This window comes from Zalophus californianus, chromosome 3 (genome assembly GCF_009762305.2).
Source record: "Zalophus californianus isolate mZalCal1 chromosome 3, mZalCal1.pri.v2, whole genome shotgun sequence".
NCBI classification, from domain to species: domain Eukaryota; kingdom Metazoa; phylum Chordata; class Mammalia; order Carnivora; family Otariidae; genus Zalophus; species Zalophus californianus.
Window position 1 is genome coordinate 186171663 of NC_045597.1, and position 22840 is coordinate 186194502.

The 22840-nt window shown below is 40.0% G+C and overlaps 1 protein-coding gene across 6 annotated transcripts in view; it reads left to right on the forward strand.

Annotated features, from left to right (window-relative positions):
- Positions 1 to 5259: 5259 nt before the first annotated feature.
- Positions 5260 to 22840, forward strand: part of SP100 (SP100 nuclear antigen) — a 93235-nt gene continuing 75654 nt past the window's right edge. For all 6 annotated transcript variants that reach the window (XR_004819956.1, XM_035726594.1, XM_035726597.1 and 3 more), the window contains exon 1: positions 5260 to 5424. Coding sequence is in view for 5 of the 6 variants with exons in the window: in XM_035726594.1 (XP_035582487.1) it covers positions 5393 to 5424 (32 nt within the window). In the remaining variant the exon portion in view is untranslated. The remainder of the gene's footprint in view (positions 5425 to 22840) is intronic.

Genomic DNA, 22840 nt, shown 5'->3' on the forward strand with positions numbered 1-22840 from the left:
CCCACTGTCCTGTGCTGTGGAGAAAAGGCTGAGTTGGTCTTCATGCTTGAAGGGAGGGTGTCTACTCCCCTTTCCTCCAGGACAACCAAGGGCAACGAAGGGCACTAAGCCTGTCATCCCGTCAGTCTGGTTAACCGGGACTCAGTTGCGGGCTGTTTGCTGAGATGCTGGGGAGCTCGGCCGTGACCTTACAGGGGGCGGTGTGCCGGTGTCCCTGGGAGCTGTAGGAGGACCTGGTGCTCCTGAGGTCCTGAGTCTCTAGGTACGGACCCCTCAGCCTGAGCCTCCCAGGGCAGCTCCCCTGGGCTCATCCCCTGCTCTGCTGGGCTGAGAGGAGACAGGGGGTTCTCCAGCTTTCTCTGTGTAAACCGGGTGGGGAGGCTTCGGGAGGCCAGAGATCAGGGCCCAAGGACTGAACCGCCTGGCTGGGTTTCCTATCAGGCTAAACACTCACTCATACACACCGAGTCAGGGGTTCTTCTTTCCTAGTTTGCGGATAGGGAGTTAGAGCTGGAGACAAGCAGAGGGAGGGCTGACGCCCCGATTCCTCAGAATGACAAGGCTGCATAAGTACGGCCTTTGAAACAAAAACCAGATTCCTCCTTTAACAAAGAAAAAATAGTCTTAGGCTTCTCGTCAACAATTTATGTCTTATCTGTATAGGTCTGTAAGTATGAACTCCGGCCAAAATTCTGGAATAATCCATGTTTTTGTGCACATGGCTGGCGGGCTGTGTCTCAACAAGGGGTGCTTTCTGTTTGATATACTGCACACTCACGTCTCTCTCCCTGGGGTGGGCAGGGGGTTAGTGGGCACTGGAACCATTGGCGTCTCCAGAAGCAGGGTCTGAGAGGGGGCACGGCCAGTCTGCTGCTTAGGGCTGAGGATGAGGAGGTCTGCTTTAGACCTGCAGGTCTGAGTTCCTCACCAATCAACCTCTTGTGGAAAACAGCTTAGAAACTCTGGACAGGAGTTAAAGAACAATCGCCCGAGGCCTCTGAAAAGTAAACCAAAGCAGGCCAACTTTAGAGGGAAGTCAAAACTCAGGAGGAAACAGCCGATGCAAGACGTTGACTGTTTATTACAGTCTTGCACGGGGTGACCAAAACCTTGGTAGAAAGCCCACCTTCCCTCTGGTCAGCAAAGCCAGGGAAGAAGCCCAGGGCCACTAAGGTTTCTGGGTAGCAAGGGGGAAATGCTAGAAAGGAGAAAGTCACAGAGAGGAACCCCAAATTCTGTGTCTAAACCCTCTCCACCTCGCTGGCTGATGCGCGGGACCAAGTGAAAGCAGGCTGAACTAGTCTGAGCTGTGCCCAACGAGGAGGCAGGGGGTAAAGTCTGAGCCTGGCCTTGTGAGTGACCTGCTAAGACAAGTGGAGCACATTCTAATTCCAGCAAGAGGTGCCAATTAGCTGCCTATTTAGTAAAGCTAGGCCCAGTCTGGACACAGGGTGTTCGGAACAATAATCCAGATACTTCAACTGGTACTGCTGCTCGGAACCATGGGTCTGAGATTTTTCATCTGACCTGAAACCGCTTATTCCTACATTCCATCAGATCTAGGACTTTTTTCTCCCCTAATCTTCCTTCAGGGTTTCCCCTGAACCCCATGGTGTGTGGGACAGAGAGAGTCTACACTGGTTCATACCAAACAATGCCCTCTAAGTTCCTCTAGTGGTAATGTCAACTGTATCCCCACTGGAAACCAGAGTGGGAAGTGTTCAGGGGAGGGTTGGCCCTGAGCTGAGACACTTGTCTTACATCTTCTGCCAGAGCTGCTGGGGAGGCAGGGAGGACCACGCTCCACCCCACCACTTCCGAGGGCCCATCTATGGTTGCCTGTGTTTGGATGGGGAGGAAGATGCAGGACCCCAGCCTTGAGGTCTCAGGAGCACAAGTCTTAGCTGCAAAATGACGTGACCCCAGCTTCTGGCTTGTCTGGTGTCTATGGCCACTTCCCAGGGTCTCTGAGAACAGTGACGGAGCCCGTGGCAGATACTCTCTGCATGCCCTTGGACATGTCCGCTCTTCGAAGTTTTTGCAAAATCTTGTGTCACTGCCTGTGGCCTGAAGTGTCCTTTACTTTGTGACTATTCAGGAAATATAATAGCCCCTGGGTTCCTACAATGTACCTTTGTCTGATGGCAAGAGGTAAATTGAGGCCCAACCTACTCAAGCTCCCTAGGGGGCGAGGACACAATTTCCAATACTGGGTTCTTGCAGGCACAGCCCCCAAAAGCCATTATTTTCTTCACATCTTGGCCTGGGATCCAGGCTCTTGGATATATGTGAGCCCCTCACTCACCCTGACTCCACATTCAGGAGGCTGAAGTCCCCCTTCCAACACCTTGAATTGTTCATAGGAGGGAGTGCCATAGACTATAGATGGAATGCCCAGAAAAGGCAGAGGGGGTCTCCTTTCTCTATAGAGGGGAGGGTGTCACCTACAAGACTGAGCCCACTGACCATTCTCAAATGACAGGAGAAGTTGCAGAAATGGCATCCGACCTCCAGGGAACTTTCCCTGTATTCCCTTTATGCCCCAGGGTAATGGGCCAGAGTCAAATGAGAGAGGTGAGGTTTCAACTTCAGTGTCATCATCTTGAGAAATCAGTACAACTCTGCTGGTTGTGGTCTTGCCCATGAACCACTGGACCAGAACACCAGGGAGGCCACCTGCTGCTGACAAACTGTGCAGTTTTGCAACCTACCTGCTGCTGACAAACCTCATTCTAAGGTGAGACATGGGATGGCCCGCAGAGCGTGGTGGAGAGCTTCAGGGCCACACCTCTGTGTTCCCGGGGCCACTTGATGACCTGGCCAGACCCTCGTGGTCCTTGTGTACAAGTGTGCTGGGTCCTCCCGGGTGCCAGCCCATTTCATGAGCACAGTACTTGTGCATGTGGGAAACACGGGCCCCAGGTAGGACTTGGCCCTGGGGGAGAGCTCATTAGACTAGTTGGGTTTCCCCTGGGCCAGGACCGTTAAGCTGACGGTTTGCGGAGGCCAACCTCATCCTCTGCGCGCGGGACTTTCTCAGCCCCAGGCACCGGTGCCCTGGGAGTGCCCAAGGTCTCCCCAACCACACCCACTTCTAGCCAGAGCTCCTGTTGGTAAGGCAGCCTCCCTTCCCTTCGCCTCCGGATGATGGTCAGCAGGTATGGACTTCTCTGTCCAGGCCAGAAGCTTGTCTGTGTGTGCTGCTGCCAAATATCAAAATCATCTCAGAACCAAATCCTTAAATTGGTTAACCTTCATGTAGAAAGAAATAATGGTGCTCCTACTACTAGTTTCGAGGGGTTAAATAGTTACAAGAAGGATTTTCGGTTTCAGTTTCTCTGAAGAGGCAACGGAAGCCCGTTCTAAGGAGACTGCAATACTGAGCAGGATCACTAGAGGGGAGGGCAGGCCTTCAGAAAGTGGCCCAGACGGCTTTCGCAAGTTGCCCGGAGGTTCTCTCCATCACGTCACTCCCCACAGCCTGCACCCCTTAACCTCTCCCCAGAGGCCTCTTCCCAGCCCCCTCTCCAAGGAGTCACTCTCTTCCCTCCCCCTTCACCGCCAGCGATCCCTCTGGCTTTGTACAAACTTTGCCATGACAGGAGTCTGCAGCTCAGCCACCACCCGGACAGTCGCTGAGATTCTGCTCCGCCCCCACCTCAGCCCCTCAACACTGAAATATTATGTATTATGACCATGCAATTGCAAGAGGGTAGGACTCCCAGCCTCTTTACCCATCTGGAGCACAGGTAGATGAGAACTCGTGGAAAGAGATATGTACCCAGATGCTGGACCCAATTCGGGGTGTTAGTGGGCCCCTCCGAAGTGCATCCCTTTCCCTCACCCCAGTTCCAGATCGGTGGACAGATCGGTATAAAAGCGAAACAGATGGGATTCAAAATACCAGCTTTCTTCCCGATAAAAGCTACATTGGGAGTCATGGCTTAGTGTGTAGCAAAAAGGGATCCCTCAAACCGAACCCCCCCCCCCGCAGTTGAGCTTATCCACACAGCCTCAGGCTGCTCCACTCAATCATACACACCCCCAGCCTCCCACGGCCCCCCAAGCTCCTGTCCCTGCGCGCTTGACCTTGGAAAAGCCACAGAGCCCTGGCCTCCCCTGACAGAGAAGGAGAGGGACAGGGGACACTAGAAAAGGCTGGTGTCATCTGTGTCCCGTGGAGGCCAGAAGCAGAGGATAGTTGTGCCCAACAGTGGCTCAGCTTACTAGTCCTTCCACCCCTGCGAGGGAGGGAGGGAGAGAGAGAGGGGCAGAGAGACCCAGGCGTGTGCAGCGCCTGGTGTAGACACCTGGCCCATGGGTAGAGAAGTCCTTGTCAGCATCCTGGAATCCCAGCCAGACTGCCATTCGCTTCTTTGGGGGAAAGACAGAATATCCATGGAAACAGGGTAGAAACCTCCTTCCCCTGTAGTTTCCAAATGTAATGAAGTCTTCTGGGTCACTTCTCAGGCTTTGTGCAATGATGGCTCAGGTCCGAAGGAGAAATCTGTGGACAGACCGGACTCCGGGGCGGAGGGTCACCCTCCCCGCGGGGCTCACCTCCCCGTGTGCGCCCAGGCCCTGTCAGTTCCAGCCTCCCTTTCCATCCAAGGGAAGCCTATGCTGCTCAGCATTCCAGTGACTGCTTTTCGGGTGTCGCAGGGCTGCAGTGGGGAAGCAGCCCTAGTGTCAGGACACCTTCAACCCAGGCACCTGAGATGTTAACCAGCGTCACTGCCTTGGCTGTGGCCTTGCAGATTTCCCTCTTACCTCTGGCGGATTTCCAGGAACACTAAGCACATTTCCCCTGGTTTATGATGCTGAGCATTTGGGCTCTCTCCAGCCCTGTGTTCCCATGTTGGGACCTTGCTGGGTCCAGGCTCTCCCACAGGAAGGAAGAAGATGGGAAGTTTCTGTCTTTCCCTCTTTCGCGGCCCCCAGCCATGTCGGCGAGGGGAAGGGGCAAACACGGAGGTCCCCCCTGCCCACCCCATTACACTCAGAAACCCTCTTAGACAGAAGGGCAGGAAGCGCTTGAGGACACAGAGATGTTTCTGTGTCTTTGCGCCAACAAGTGGACCCCTGGGGCCTGGCCCGGCTCCTCCGGGCCCTGATCGTCCCTCCTCGGCCTCCATTCCTGCTGTTACATGTCTTGGGGCCTGAGAACCCTCGTGGAGCTGCAGGAGAGAGACAATGCCCAGCAACTCAGAGATACTTTCACTTCTCTTTTCCCCATTTGGGCGGAGCTCCCTGTGTGTGAGGCAATTCACAAACTTCCTGCTCTGGGCTCGGCAGCCACCCTGAACCAGGCCACCCTAACGGAGGGTTCGGAGGCCACACTTGAGGCCCAGGCAGGGCCCAGGCGGGGCCCAGGGGGGCCCGGAGTGGGAAGATGGCCGATGGAGGCAGCGACCTCAGCACCAGGTCAGTCTTGATCTCCTTCCCTCTCACCCCTGTCTCTCTGGCCATGGCCTGCTGTGCTGTCTTTCTAAAGACTCTGAAGTTGAGACACTAAACTAAATCTCTACTTTAGACCTGGTTTGCGAGAATGCCGGCTTGCCATATATGAAAGGGCAGGGAGAGCTAATGAGGAAATCAGGTGTTCATCCAGCTTGCCACCGCACACATGACCTTCTTGTTTTGCAACCCTGCTCAGCTGGAGGCCTGTTTGAAGTCCCGGCTCTTTATGAGGCTTGCCACAGGGATTTGTTGTCTCCTCGTCATGACCTCTGAACCTTCTTTCCCGCCCGCCTCCTCTCCCTTCACGAGTCAGTGCAAAGAAAATGTACAATTCAGGGTCAACACGGGACTTAGGCTCAACCATGGGGTGCTGTGGTCTCACATCTGTCCTGTGAACAGGCCTCCATTGGGCCCTGCTCCTCTCTGGCTGCGGGGCTGGGTTCTTCCTCGTCATCTTGACCTAAGGAAGTAAAAGGAAGAAAACCAAAGAGTAGTGCAGGCTCAGGGGTTTTATCTTGACTATAATTTTCTGTTCTGGAATGGGTTATGTCTCTGACCCCCCCCCCAAAAAAAAGGGGGGGCAGAAATCCTATCTTTTTCTCTACTAATGGGTCAGAAATAATATTACTTAACATTTTAATCAATTTATTGTTTAATACAAAAGAAATGCATTATACATTCTTGTTCATAAATTTTTGAACAAAATGGAAGTATGTCGAGGGAAAGAGCCCTGTTTATCACATACCCCCCTGGCAGCTTCCACACCGGGTCCTATTAAGTATTTCTGGCATAGCCTTTCAGATCTTATTCTATGCATTTCTATGTATAGCTTCGTTACCTAAATATGCACTTTGTGCCTTGTTTTTTAATAAATGGGATTATATTGCATATGCTGTTTTGCATTTTTCATTTTCTCTTATTTTAATAGTGAAAATCCTAGAGATCACCTTAATATAGATCTACCTCATTCTTTTTAAGAGCTACATGCTATTCCATAGAATCAATATACCATAATTTTTAAACTATCCCTCCCAGCCCCCATTGATGGACATTTAGGTTATATTCAGTTTTTCGCTTTACCAACAAGCTATGATAAGAATCATCTATTTCCTGATACTTTTGCACATTTAAAAGTATTTGTCTTGTGTCAACAACCAAAAAAGTGGAATCGTGGAAGCAGTGGTTACTAATATTTACTTGTTTATACATCCTGCCAGATTGTTTTTCAAAGTAGCTGAACCAATATATTCTCTTAACAATATCAAATGAGATAATCCATCTCCCCACACCCAAACTTTGCAAAGGTGGTGGGTAAAGAGTTGCATCTTGTTTTAATGTTCATTTTCCTGATTCCATGGGAGGTTGGACAGTATTCATTGGCCATTTGCCTCTTCTATGAATTGCTGGTTTATTTATTGCCAGTGTTACTCGGTTGACATGATTGTTGTTTCTTTAGTGAGAAGGGAGAATTTGCTAAATATTCTGAAAGTTATACTCTCCTTGTCTCTGAAATTTGTTTATGGTGACTTGATCTTATTAAGACTTAAAATTTACAGTGTAGACTTATTATAGTATTGATTTTATAAGCTAGACACACCCTCTGTTGTTATAAATAATTAATGTGATGCGGAAAAGTTACTGGTGAATTCCATACACGATGTTCAGCCACAGCTCTTGAGCTCTTAAGATGGCAGATTCAAGTCTACCTTCACAGCAAGCCAAGTTCCTTCTCTTACATCTCAAAAAATGTTTTCTTTCTCAGTTGTGGGGCAAAATTGTGCTTCCTTTGAAGCAACATTAGCCTTCACAGCTTTTATCTGCTCCCTGAATATTCCTCTCTTTTGCTTTTTTACTTTCTGCTCAGAATGATTGTCTCAAACTTTTCTTCCATGACAATTATTTAATTTTTAGTAATTTTTTCATTTCTTGTTATTTCTATTTTTTTAAGTTGATTGTGTTTATTTGGGGGCATCTTAATTTGTTTCTACAGCTCTGCAGGCTCCACTGTAAACCACATTGTGTGTGTGTGTGTGTGTGTGTGTGTGTGTGTGTGTGTGTGTGTGTGTGTTTACCATCCCATCTTCAGGCTCTCGCTGTATTTATTGAAGTTTTTGTGTGATTGTAAGTGCTTTGGGGAGGTTTTCTGCATCCTCCAGGTTATTCTTCCAGGTTGATTCTGTCTGCAGTTTGGCTTCTGTGCTGCTTTACTGGCTTTATCATGTGCCCGTGGTGGTTTTATATTCCGTTTCACTCATGATGGACCCCCAACCTCCACTTTACACAGCTGCGCGAATGAGTTCTTTCCCTGAAATGTCCAGTCTTATCGGAGACTGAATTGCTTCCCATCTGATCTACAGTTTGAGAGCTCTAGGTTTATTCTTACCCATTTTTCCTGAGAAATCTTTAATTAGTTAAACCATCCTTTCCCCCCTGATCTTTGCTAACCCAGTGGTCATGTATGCAGGACCTGTTTCTTGAGCTCTCTCCTCCACCGTTGGCTGTGAGAGCCCCACCTTAAGCCCTGCACACCATGCTGTGACAGGGACCATGGCTTCAGATGAACTTTTGATATCTGTTGAAGTAAATCTTTTCTTCTCTCCCCCCAAAGTGGCTTGGCCCTTTGCATCTCCAAATTGGCTTGTCAACATCTTGCCGCGAATTTGTTTAGGATTGCACTGAATCTATAAATCAATTTGAAGAGAATTGATATCTTTATAACATTGTGTCTTCTATCTCATTACTATGGTATATTATTAATTAAAAAATATTTTCTAGTAAAATTTATATTTCTCTACCTAGACGTCTTACACTTCTTCTGCTAGATTTATTCATAGATACTTGATATCTTTATGCTATCAAATCTACATAATTTAAAATTGATTTTCTAGCTGCTTGTTACTAAGATAAAAAATAAAGGGAAACTTTGCCAAACTCTTGAATTCTAAGGACTTCTATGGAGATATATATATATATATATATATATATATATATATATATATATATATGGATTTACATGGATACATAATGACAGTTTTGTTTCTTCTGATCTAATCCCTCTACTTATTATTCCTTTTTCTTGCCTTATTGCGTGGGCAAGGACTTTGTATATGGTGAACATGAGTACTGATAGTAATGATTCTGTCTTGATCCTAATCCCAAAGGGAAAGTTGTTATCACTGCACAATTATGGGTGATGTTTGCCCTAGATTTCTTTTATAAAAAGGCTTTATAAAAAAACTTAACAGATTAAAGAAGTTTTATATTGGCATCTGATACTTTCAACATGGGAGGTGTTTGTGGCCCTGTTTTCTGTTATTTCTGCCTGTTCTCACTCACACATTTTTTTAAACAAACTTTTAATTTTGGAATAATTTTATATTTACAAAGAAGTTGCAGAGACAGTACAGATTCATTTCCTGTGACATTATCCTTCTGACATGACTGTGGTACATTTTTCAAAACTGAAAAATCAATATTGGTAACATCACTGTGCATTAAACCCTGGACTCTTTTTTTCAATTTCATCAGTTTTTCCATTAATACACATTTTCCATTAATACACATTAATATACTGTTCCACGATCCAATCCAGGACTCCACTTTGCATCTAGCCATCCTGTCACTTATTCACTTCTGGTGTGTGACAGTTTCTCAGTCTCTCCTTGTCTTTCACAACCTTGGCAGTTTGAAAAGTACTGGTCAGGCATTTTGTAGACTGCTTTTTAACTTGCGTTCATCTTGATGGTTTTCTCATGATTAGCCTGGGCTTGTAGGTTTTATGAGGGCATACCAGGGAGGTGAAGTGCACAGAGGGTGCATCTAGCTTTTTTATTTAACAATAAAAAATATTGTTAAGCCAATCTCCTCCTCACATCACATCAGGGGATATATGCCATCCTGACTTATCACCAGGGAAGTTGACCTTGATCATTTAATGAAGGTGGTGTTTGCCAGGCTCCTCCACTATAAAGTTACCATTTTCCCCTTTCCACAAAGAAAAGGGAAACATTCTCTTCTGTTCACAAAGATTATTTTGCTTGGTATCTTTGTGTACTAGCATTGTATTGGGAAAATTCCTTTTAGGTAAAATCGAGGACTGAAATGAAGGCACGACTTTGGAAGGAGTTTCGGTTTGCCGCATCCAGGTACCTCCGGGAACGCTTTAACCCAAGTCAGGGTCTGAGAGCACCTCGGGGGAAGCCAGGTGGTTCCAAGACCAGAGCTGCCCCCTCCACTCCATTCTCACTGGGAAGATGTGTGGTGGTGGCTGGGACTCCGGCTGGACCCTCCACCTCGTGTGGACTCCAGACTTCATTTCTGTCCCCCTCACCGTTTAAAGTTGTCAAACCCGAGGTTCTCATTCCCTAGGATCAGCAAATGCCTCAAGTCAAAAGTGGCTCTGTGCTTGCTTGCCTTTCTGGTTTCTCCTTTCACCTTTACCTTTGCCTGGTTTCATCTCTTCAGTAACATTTTTAAATGCTTTTTAAAGCTGTCTTGCTTGTGGGAGTTGGGAGAGATTGGGGTTTTTGAATCCTGCCCCACCACACCAGGAATTTACAGTCATGGACTGACTAGCTGATTAGCTGTCAGTTTTCAAAGTTTATTGCTTGAGGTCGTGGTTCATGAATTTTTTTCTCTGAATGCTTTTAAGATTTTTTTCTTAGCATTTATACCGTAATAAGTCTAGATTTGTTTGTTTCTTAAAATGTTTAAATTTTTTGTTTTTGTATTGTGTTTATCCTCTTGGGGTTTCTAGACTTTCTTGAATTTGCGAGTTGATGTCTTTTGTTTTTTTGTTTACTGGGTTCTGTTTTTTTGGGGGGGATTTGTTTTAATTGAAGTATAGTTGGCATGTAATATTATATTAGTTTCAGGTGTACAAGGTAGTGATTTGACATGTATATACGTTATGAAATGATCCCCACAGTAAGTTTAGTTACCCTCTGTCACCATACAAAATTGTTAAAATATTATTGACTATATTGTCTGTGCTGTACTTTACATCCCCTTGACTTATTTATTTTATAACTGGAAGTTTGTACCTCTTAATCCCCTTCACCCTTTTTACCCATTCTCCCACCTATCTCCTCTCGGGCAATCTTCGGTTTGTTCCGTGTATTTATGAGTCTGTTTCTGCTTTGTTGTGTTTATTCATTTGTTTATTTTTTAGATTCCACATGTAAGTGAAATCAGATGGTACTACTTGTCTTTCTCTGACTTATTTTACTTAACATAATACCCTCTAGGTCCATCCATGTCATTGAAAAATGACAAGATTTCCTCCTTTTTATGGCTGAATAATATTCCATTATATATATATGTGTGTGTGTGTGTGTGTGTGTGTGTGTGTATATATATATACCCCAAATCTTCCTTATCCATTCCTCTATCGATGGAAACTTACATTGTTTTCGTATCTTGGCTATGGTAAACAATGCTGCAATGAACATAAGATGCACGTATCTTTTTGAATTAGTGTTTTCATTTTCTTCAGATAAATACCCAGAAGTAGAATTGCTAGGTCATATGGTATTTCTATTTTTAATCTTTTGAGGAAACTCCATACTTTTTCATAGTGGCTGTACTAATTTATGTTCCCACCAACAGAGAATAAGTGTTTCTTTTTCTCCACATCCTCACCAACACTTGTTATTTCTTATCTTTTTGATTCGAGCCATTCTGACAGGTGTGAGGTGACATTTCATGGTTTGGATGTGCACTTACCTGAAGATTAGTGATGTTGAGCATCTTCTCCTATGTCTCTTGGCCATCTGTCTGTCTTCTTTGGGAAAATATCTATTCAGGTCCTCTGTCCATTTTTTAATTGGATTGCTTGTTTTTTTCTGGTGTTGAGTTGTAGGGGTTCTTTATGTTTTAGATATTAATCGCTGATGGAATATATCATTTGCAAATATCTTCTCCCCTTCACTAGGTTGCCTTTTGTAGATGGTTTCTTTCACTGTACAAAAGGTTTTTAGTTTGAGGTAGTTCCCAATTGTTTAGTTTTACTTTTGTTGCCCTTGCCTAAAGAGACAGATCCAAAAAAATATCATTAAGACCATTTGTGGCACCGGTAGATTATGTGACTCTGGATCTCAGGGTCATGAGTTCAAGCCCCATGTTGGTCATAGAGCGTACTTAAAAAAAATATTGTTAAGCCAATGTCCAAGAGTTTACCTATTTTTTTTTAGGAGTCGTATGTTTTAGGTCTTACATTTAGGACTTCAATCCATTTTGAGTTTATTTTTGTGTATGGTGTAAGATAGTGTCCAGTTTCATTCTTTTGCATGTAGCTGTCCAGTTTTCCTAGCACCATTTATTGAAGATACTGTCCTTTTCCCATTGTATATTCTTGCCTCTGTCACAGATTACTTGGCTGTATAAGTGCGGGTTTATTTTCAGGCTCTCTATTCTGTTGCATTGATCTTTCTATTTTTGTGCCAGTACCATACTATTTTGATTATCATAGCTCTGTAGTATATCATGAAATCTGGGATTGTGATGCTTCCGGCTTTGTTATTCTTTCTCAAGATTGCTCTGGCTACCTGGGGTCTTTTGTGGTTCCATACATATTTTCGGATTATTTGTTTTAGTTCTGTGAAGAATGTTGTTGGTATTTTGATAGGAATTATATTGAATCTGTATATTACTTTGGGTAGTATGGACATTTTAACATTAATTTTTTTCTATCCATGACCACAGTATATCTGTCCACTTATTTGTGTCATCGTTAATTTCTTTCATCAGTGTCTTATAGTTTTCAGAGTACAAGTCTTTCACTGCCTTGGTTAAATTTATTCCTAGGTATTTCATTATTTTTGGTGCAATTGTAAACAGGATTGTTTTCTTAATTTCTCTTTCTGTTAACTTGTTATTAGTGTGTAGAAAATACAACGGATTTCTGTATATTAATTTTGTATCCTGCAACTTCACCAAATTTATTTATTAGATCTACTAGTTCTTTTGGTGGAGTCTCTAGGGTTTTCTATATATACTGTCATGTCATCTGCCAACAGTGACAGTTTTACTTCTTTACCAATTCAGATGCTTTTTATTTCTTTTTCTTGTCCGGCTGCTATAGTTTAGGACTTCCAGTACTACGCTGAACACGAGTGGCAAGACAGGGGACATCCTTACTTTATTCATGATCTTAGAGGAAAACGCTTTTAGCTTTTTACTATTGAGCATGATGTTAGCTGTGGGTATGTCATTTATGCCCTTTATTATGTTCAGGTGTGTTCCCTTTAACCCTACTTTGTTGAGAGTTTTCATCATAAATGGATGTTGAGTTTTATCTAATACTTTTTCTGCATCTGTTGAGATGATCGTAAGACTTGTATCCTTCATTTTATTAATGTGTGTTTCATGTTGATTGATTTGCTGATATTGAACCACCTTTGTGTCGTTGTAATAAATCCCACTTGATCATGGTGTATGAGCCTTTTAATGTATGTTGAATTAGGTTTGCTAATTATTGAGGACTTTCATTTGTCTGGTATTTATAGCAGAAACATAGTAGTCTTAAAATGATTTGGGGTGATTTGAAAATTTTAAAAATGTATTGGAATGGTTTATTTAATGTGGATATTTTCTGTTCTTTGAAGGCTTGCTGAGAATTGTCTTGAAAACTATTTGAAACTGATATTGTAGTAGGGGGAGAGGGCAGGGTGATTTTGCAGCTCCTTCATGTTTAAAAAGTAATATAATGTAGTGATTAATAGTGTGCTATTTAATGCTGGCCAGGAGGGAAGGTTGGAGCTCAGGGGATAGGTAGGAAGTTTGGGGAAGGGTGCTCTGAACCCTAGCTCTGCCACTACATAGATGTAAAATATGTCCCCTCAGGATTTTAAAGAGATTTTCTTACAGATCATGAGGTCTACCATACAGTCTGGTGAAGTATGTATTTTATCAGTATGAAATAACCTACATTCTTTGTAATGCTTTTCAACATCTATTTGCTTCTGATTTTAGGTCTGCTACAAAGCATTCTTTGCATTTGTTTAGTGTGTCTTTTCCAATCCCTTTATTTTCAGTCTTCTTGAGCTGTTTAATTTTTTAGATGCCCCTTAATAAATAGAATATAATGTATATAAAAATTAACCCACGTGGATTAAAATCTTGAATGTAAGACCTGAAACCATAAAATTCCTAGAAGAAAACATAAGTGTTACTAAGCTCCTTGATACTGGTCTTGGCGTTGAATTTTTGTATTTGATCCAAAAACAAAGGTAACAAAAGCAAAAATAAACAGGTGGTATACGTCAAATTTAAAAGCTTCTGCACAGCAAAGGAAACCATCAATCAACAAAATGAGAAGGCAGCCTGCTAAATGGGAGAAAATGTTTGCAAATCATATAATCGATAATGGGTTAATATCTAAAATACATAAAGAACTCAACTCAATAGCAAAAAACCAATATGATTTAAAAACTGGCAGAGGCTCTAAATAGACATTTTTCCCCAAAATGACATACAGATGGCCAACAAACTCATGAAAAGATGCTCAACATCACTAATTATCAGGGAAATGCAAATCCAAACCTCAGTGAGATATCACCTCACAACCTGTCAGAATGGCTAATACCAAAAAGACAAGAAATTACAAGTGTTGGTGAGGATGTGCAGAAAAGGGAACACTTGTGCACTATTAATGGGAATGTAAATTGGTGCAGCCACTATTTAAAACAGTATGGAGGTTCCTCAAAAAATTAAAAATAGAGCTACCATATATATGATCCAACAATTCTACTTCTGGGTATTTATCTGAAGAAAACAAACATGCTAATTTGAAAAGATATATTGGGGTGCCTGGGTGGTTCAATCAGATAAGTGGTTGCCTTCAGCTCAGGTCATAATCCCAGGGTCCTGGGATCGAGCCCCACGTCGGGCTCCCTGCTCCACAGGAAGCCTGCTTCTCCCTCTCCTTCTGCTGCTGCTCCCCCTGCTTGTGCCCTCTCTCTCTCTCTCTCTCTGTCAAATAAATAAATAAAATCTTTTAAAAAAAGAAAGAAAAAAGAAAAGATATATTCACTCCTATGTTCCTTGCAGTATTATTTACAAAAGCCAAGATAGGGAAACAACCTAAGTGTCTATTGATAGGTTAATAGATAAAGAAGATATGATATATATGATATATATTATATAATATAATAAATGTGATATGTATAGTATATAATATATAATACTACTCAGCCATGAAAAAGAAGGAAATCTTGCCATTTGTGACAATGTGGATGGACCTCAAGAGTATTATGCTAAGTGAAATAAGTCAGACAGAAGAAAACAAATACCATATGATTTCACTTATATGTGGAGTCTACAAAACAAAACAAAGAAATAAAAAAAAAAAACCCTTCGTAAATACAGAGAGAAGATTAGTGGTTATTAGAGGGGGTTGAGGGTAGGCAAAATGGATGATTGGGACAATTGTATGGTGATGAATAGTAACTAAACTTATTGTGGTGAGTTTGTTGTGTATATAAATATCAAATTATTGTGTTGTATACCTTAAATTATGAAATATCATATACCAATTTTAGATCAATAAAAATACATATACCTGAATTTTATTTCCTATCCAGTATACATATTCTTATATTTTATGTCAGTTTATTCCACTAATGTTTATTTCAATCACTACTGTGTCTATATTTCTTCTTACTATCTTAGTTATTACCTAATATTTACAAGAATTTCTTCTTATTCTCTCACCCTCTTTTTTTACCTGTTTTTGGATTGATTGCATTTCCTTTGTTCCGTATTTTTTTGTCCAATATATTGGAAGTACTGCCTTTTTTTTTTAGTTGAAATTCAGTTGTTAATAAACATACTTAGTCTTATATTATTCTCTCAATGTCTGGAGTTGTTTGGTATCTTTTCCTAAGCTAAAAACTGGAACTTGATTTTCTTTTTCTCATCCCTCTTCCTATGCCCTGTGTGAACTTTTTGAGTCTGAAAATGTCTTCATTGTGCTTTTATACATAAATGAACATTTGGGCATATTTAGAATTAAGGTTCAAAATGGTTTTTCACTTAAAACTTTGGACATTTTTTTCATTGTTCCATTGTTTCATTGTTTTCCTGCATTCAGTGTTGCATATGAAAATTCCAACTTCCATCAGATTTTCACCCCTTGTGGGTGAGCTGCTTTTCTTTCTGGAACGATTATGATTTGTTTGTTATCCTTGACGTTCTAGATTTCACCATAATACGTCTAGGTATGGGTTTTAAATATTCATTTTCTGCCCTTGAGGAGCCTTTTTAATATTAAAGTTCTAGCTTTCTCTGACTGACTTATTTCATCTGGCATAATAGCTCCATTCATGTTGTAGCAAATGGCAAGATTTTATTGTTTTTTTTTATGGCTGAGTAATATTCCTTTATATATGTCACACCTTCTTTATCCATTCCTCAGAAGATGGACATTTGGGCTCTTTCCACAATCTGGCTGTGGTTGATAATGCACAGAGAAAGACAAATCGTATGATTTCACTCATATGTGGAATTTAAGAAGCAAAAGAAATGGACATGGGGTGGGGATAAAGGGAGAGGAAAACCAAGAAACAGGCTCTTGAGTGTAAAGAACAAACTGGTGGTTAAGCAGGGGGAGGATGGGGTAACTAGGTGAAGGGGCTTAAGGAGGGCATTTGTCGTGATGAGCCCTGGGCGTTGTATGAAAGGGCTGAATCACCAAATTCTACACCTGAAACTAATGTATGTTAACTAGCTGGAATTTAAACAAAAACTTTTCTAAAAAGTTCTAGCTTGCATTCTGAAAATTGTTTTTCCTCTTTTTATCTGATTTTTTTGTCTCATTCTTTCTCCTCTCCTTCTAAAATTCCCATTGGCAGAATGTCAAAACATCAGATTATACAATATATCTTATTTTTTTCATGGTTTCCACATCCTTTTTCTTACATTCCAGAAAAAAATGTAACTAACTAACTTTTTGACTGAGTCTATTCAACTGTTAACATGCCTACTTTTTTTATTTTTTACAACAGTTTTAATGAGGTATAATTTACATACTGTAAAATTCACCTGTTTTAAGTGTACAATGCAATGATTTTTAGCAAATTTACAGAGTTCGGCAACCATCACCACAATCCAAGTTTAGAACATGTCATTACCTCACAGAGTTTGCTCATGGTGGTTTGTAGTCAGTCCCTATTCCTACCCCCCAGCCCCAGGTAACTACTAATCTCCTTCCTGTCTCTGTAGATTCATTTTTTCTGGACATTTCATATAGATGGAATCATATCATATGTGGTCTTGCACATCTGACTTCACTGAGCATAATATTCTTGAGGTTCATCCATGTTGTAGCGTGTGTTCATGTTTTGTTCCTTGTTATTGCTGAGTAATACTCCATTGGATGGATCTACCACATTTTATTTATCCATTTACCTGTTAATGGACACTTGGATTTTTTCCACTTCTTGGCTATTATGGAAAAGGCTTCCATGAATATTTACCTATCTGTGTGAACAGGTTTTCATTTCTAGGTTGATACCTAGGAGTGGAATTTTGGGGTCATATGGTAATGTTATGCTTACCTTTTTAAAAACCTGTCTTACAGTGTTTCCAAAGATTCTCATGAGCAGTGTGTAAGGGTTCCAGTTTTTCCACAATCTCGCTAACTATGTCTTTGATTATAGCCAATCCAGTAAGTATACATTGGTAACTCATTTTGGTTTTAATTTGCTTTTTCCTAGTGACTAATGATGTTGGGCATCTTGTTATGTGTTTGTTACCTTCCATATATCTTTTTGAAGAAAAAGCTATTCAAATCGCTAGCCAATCATTTAATTGGGTTGTTTGTCTATTGAGTTGTAGGAATTCTTAATATATCTGTGTACGAGTCATTCATTAGAAATATGATTGGCTAATATTTTCTCCCACTCTGAGACTAGCCTTTTATTTTCTTAATGGTGTCTTTTGAAGCACAAAGGACTTAAATTATTTGAACTCCAATTTATCAATTTATTCTTTTGTGGATAATGCTTTTGGGTTTTTTTTTAAGATTTTATTTATTTATTTATTTGAGCGAGGGTAAGAGTGAGAGAGACCACAGAAGGAGAGGGAGAAGCAGACTCCCCACTGAGCAGAGAGCCCAACTAAGGGCTTGATCCCAGGACCCTGGGATCATGACCTGAGCTGAAAGCGGATGCTTAACCCACTGAGCCACCCAGGCTCCCCTGGATCATGCTTTTTGATATTGTAGCTACCTTTTAGTCTAACCCCAAATCCCCAAATTTTCTATCTATTCTTTGAAAAGCTTTATCATTATCTCTTGTACACAGGATACTACATAATCTGTGGGACCCAGTGAAAAATGAAAGTGGAGGGACCCTTGTTCAAAAATCATTATGAATTTCATAACAGTGAAAGCAAGGCATTAAACCAAATATAGGGCCTTGTGTGACTGCATAAGATGCATGCCTCTGAATTTGGCTCTTATATTTAGATCTACGATACCTTTTGAGTTGATTTTTGTCTAGGTGTGAGGTGAGGGTATAAATTAATCTTGCTGTATGTGGATATTTAAATGTCTTAGCACTTTTTGTCAAAAAGACTTTTCTCATTGAATTGCCTTGGTACTTCGAAAATCAATTGTAAGGGTTTATTTTTCACTCTCAATTCTGTCCATTGATCAATGTATCTATTTTTATGCTAGTGCTGTAACTGTCTTGATTAATGTAGCTTTATGATAAGTCTTGAATTCAGGAAGTATAAATCCTTCAACTCTGTTCCTCAAGACCATTTTGGCTATTCTGTATCCTTTGTATTTTCACATAAATTTTTGGATCAACTTCTCAGTTCCTGGAAAAAAATCTTGCTGGGATTTTGATAGGAATTTCACCGAATCTATAGATCAATTAGGAGAGAATTGCTATCTTAAAAATATTGAGTTTTCCAATCCATGAAGATGGTTTCTATTTATTTTGATCTTTAATTTTTTAGAACACTTTATTTATTTGAGAGAGAGAGAAAGAGCACACAAGGTGGGGAGGGGCAGAAGGAGAGGAAGAGGCAGACTCCCTGATGAGCAGGGAGCCTCACACAGGGTTCAACCCCAGGACCCTGGGATCATGACCTGAGTTGAAGGCACACTTAACCGACTGAGCCACCCAGGCGCCCCTGATCTTTAATTTTTTTTAGCAATGCGCTGTAGTTTTCAGCATGTAAGACTTGCTTTTTGTTAAATTTATTCCTAAATATTTAATTCTTTTGCCTACCTTTATTTTTTCATTTGAAAACTCAACTTTTAAATTCCTAAATTTCCTGGTTGTTTTATAGACACAATATTATCTCGTAAGCTATGAGAGTATAAAATATACTTACTCTTTATAAAGTCTTGCTTTGTTGGCTCTATTATTCGTATTTCCTCTGATGTTACCAAAAAAACAGGAAAGAAGGATCTGAAGGGACTTGGGTGGAACCCTGACGCTCTTCACTAAGCCAATGTTAACAACTTGGGGTATTTCTTTCCCCAAACTTTACACACAAATGCAAGATTTTTAGTACTCTGATTTGTATAAAAATGGAGTCATAATATATTAATCTGAACTTGATGTTTTTATTTATCAATAAAACTACACCCTTCCATCCAAATTACTAGAAATAAATAACTACGTACTATTCCAACAGTATGGGTTTGCCATAATCTCTGCAACCATTCAGCTGAATGGACAGTCAAGTTGTTTTCAGGTTTGGGGGTCTTACTAATTCCCTTTTAAAATAATTTAGGGATGTATTTATAGGCTTTTTTCCTCCTTTTGTTTGTTGACATACTAAATTATTTAAAGAGATTTCCTAATGTTGAACCATCTTTACTCATTTCATTATTTAACTTTTCTTCCTCTTTTTTTTCCTTAGTATGATGGTTTCATGATTTTTAGGCTAAAATTTTTTTATTATTGATCTTTTTATTAATTGAAGTATAATTAACATACAATTTTATATTAGTTTCAGGTATACGGTGTATTGATTCAACAATTCTATACATTACTCAGGGTTCATCACGATAAGTTTAGTCGTCATGTGTTGTTACCATATAACATTATTACAATATTACTGACTGTATTCCCTTTGCTGTACTTTTCCTCCCTGTGACTTATTTATTTTATAACTGGAAGTTTGTACCTCTTAATCCCCTTTACCTATTTCACCCATTCCATCACCTACCTCCCCTCTGGCAACCACCGGTTTGTTCTCTGAATTTAAAAGTCTGATTTTTTGTTTTGTTTTGTTTTTTAGATTCCACGTGTAAGTGAAATCATTTGGTACTTGTATTTTTCTGTCTGACTTATTTCACTTAGCATAATACTGTCTAGGTTCACTCATGTTGTCATGAGTGGCAAGATCTCATTCTTTTAAAAATTAAAAATAGAAATACCACATGATCCAGTAATTCCACTACTACTTACCCAAAGAAAACAAAAACACTAATTCAAAAAGATAAATGCACCCCTACGTTTATTGCAGCATTATTTATAATAGTCAAGATATGGAAGCAGCCCAAGTGTCCATTGATAAATGAATGGATAAATAAGATGTGGTGAATATTTACAATGGAATATTGCTCTTCCTCTATTTCTGAAGTAGTCTCTAACCGCAAGGTCTATCTTTTCTTTGATCCAACACATTACTTGTTGTTTTCTTTTGTAAAATCTCTGGATGGTTTATTTTCTTTAACCTGCAGCCTGTTCAGCATCTACTTGTAATTTATTGAGACTTCTTTTGTGGCCAAGATTATGATTCAGAATGATACACATTTCACAGACTGGGGAAAAATGGTGTGTTCCTTGTTTTTAGGTCACAAGATTAAATGATAAATTATTCTTGCTAATTTATCCAAAGCCTGTATACTTTTCAAATATTTTATTTATTTATTATGAGAGAGAGAGAAAGAGCTGGGGGGAGGGGCAGAGGGAGAAGGAGAGATAAAATCTCAAGCAGACTCCCTGGTGAGCACAGAGCCCTACTCAAGGCTCAGTCCTACTACCCTGAGATCATGACCTGAGCCAAAATCAAGAGTCGGATGCTTAACCAACTGAGCCACCCAGGAGCCTCCAGAGCATGTATTTTTTGATCATTTTTTGAATATGTGAAGAGTCAAAAACTAGAGGTGAAATGTTTTTCAACGTGCATAAAACATTTGTTCCATTATCTGTTTCTTGATTTTACTTTGATATGGTTATGAATACCCTTATTTTTTATTTTGTTTACATTTGAATACCATAATTTGCCTATCTTTGATTTTAACAAGTTTTGTGTCACTTTGTCTTTTTTGTTTCTCTTCTTGGATTCCATTTTTCATCTGTGCCTTTCAATATCGTCTTTTTTGCATTTCCATTTAATATTTTAAATAGTATATTTTCATATGTGTATTTTTTCTGTTTTAACTTTTTTTTAAGATTTTTAATTTATTTATTTGACAGAGACAGTGAGAGAGGGAACACAAGCAGGGAGAGTGGGAGAGGGAGAAGCAGGCTTCCCGCTGAGCAGGGAGCCCAATGCGGGGCTCGATCCCAGGACCCTGGGATCATGACCTGAGCCGAAGGCAGCCGATTAACGACTGAGCCACCCAGGCGCCCCTCTGTTTTAACTTTTAGAACTCCTGTCCTATTGTTTTCCTTGTTTTTTCTCTCAAAAAAATGCAAGCTGTGTTTTCTTTTTATTCTATTTTTTAGCATTTCATAGGGTTTTATAGAGTCTGATTTCAGTGAACCTGCGATTTCTAGAATAATTTTCTGCATATAGACCCTGTACATATTTTGTTAGATTAATACCTAAGTATTTCACATTTTTTGTGCTATTGTAAATGGTAGTGTTTTATTTTATTTCAAATTCTAATTTTTCAATGCTGGTATATACAAAATCAATAGATCATTGTATATTAACCTTGTGTGCAATGACCTTGCCATAGTTACCTATTAGTTCAAGGAGATTTTTTTTTTTTGGTAATTATTTGAGATTTTCTACATAGACAATTATTTAATCTGCAAATAAAAACAATTTTATTTCTTCCTTCCCAAATTCTAATGTTAACTTTTTTGGGTTTGTTTGTTTGTTTTTGGTTTTTTTTGCACTAACTATGCCTTCTAGTAAGATGTTGACTAGGAGTAGTAAAAGGGGACATCTTTGCCATGTTCCTGATCTTAGGGGAAACTGTACAGTTCTCTGTAGTATAACATTAGCTAGAGGGTTTTTTGAAGATGTTCATCCTCAAGTTGAAGAAGTTCCTCTCTATTTTTAGTTTGCTGAGAGTTTTTACATGAATGGGTGTTGGATTTTGTCAAGTGACTTTTCTGCATCAATTGATATCATTCAGATTTTCTTCTTTAGCCTGCTGACATGGTAGATTACACTGATTGATTCTGAATATTGAATGGAGACTTGCATATCTAGAATACGTTCCACTTGATCATGATGTATAATTTTTTTACATTGTTGGATGAGATTTGCTAATATTTTCTTGAAGACTTTTGTATATATATTCTGAGAGATATTCGTCTATAGTTTGTCTTTATCTGCTTTTTTTCTTTAATTTTTTATTGTTATGTTAATCACCATACATTACATCATTAGTTTTTGATGTAGTGTTCCATGATTCATTGTTTGTTGTCTTTATCTGCTTTTGATATTATGATAATGCTGGGCTTATTGAAGGAATTAAGAAGTGTTCCCTCTGTTTCTATTTTCTGGACAAGACTGTGGCAAATTGGCATCATTTCTTCCTTAATGGTTTGTAGGATTACACAGTGAAAACACCTGAACCTAGTACTTAGCTTTTTCAAAGTTATTAATTACTGACTCAATTTTTTAAAAAGTAGATACAGGCCTATTCAAATGACCTGTCTCTCTTTGTGTGAGTTTTGCGGGTTTGTGGTTTTCTAGGATTTTGTTCATTTTATTTAACATCAAATTTGTGGAAATACATTTATTTATAGTATTCTTTTGTTGTCCTTTTAATATCATTGGAATCAGTTATATGATTCTACTTTCACTTCGACATTGGTAATTTGTATCTTTTGTCTCTCTTTTTTTTCTTGGTTAGCCTAGGTAGAAGGTTATCAATTTTATAGAACTTTTCTAAGAACCAGCTTTAGGTTCTGTGGAGTTTTCTCTTTTATTTCCTATTTTCAATTTCATTGATTTCTGCTCTAATTTTTGTTTTCTTACTTCTACTTCTTTAGGCTTAAATTGTTCTTCCTTGTCCAGTTTCCTAAGTGGAGAAACATAGGTTACTGATTTTAGATCTTTCTTCTTTTCTTTTTTTTTTTTTTTTTTAAGATTTTCTTTATTTATCTGACAGGGAGAGACACAGAGAGAGAGGGAAAACAAGCAGGGGGAGTGGGAGAGGGAGAAGCAGGCT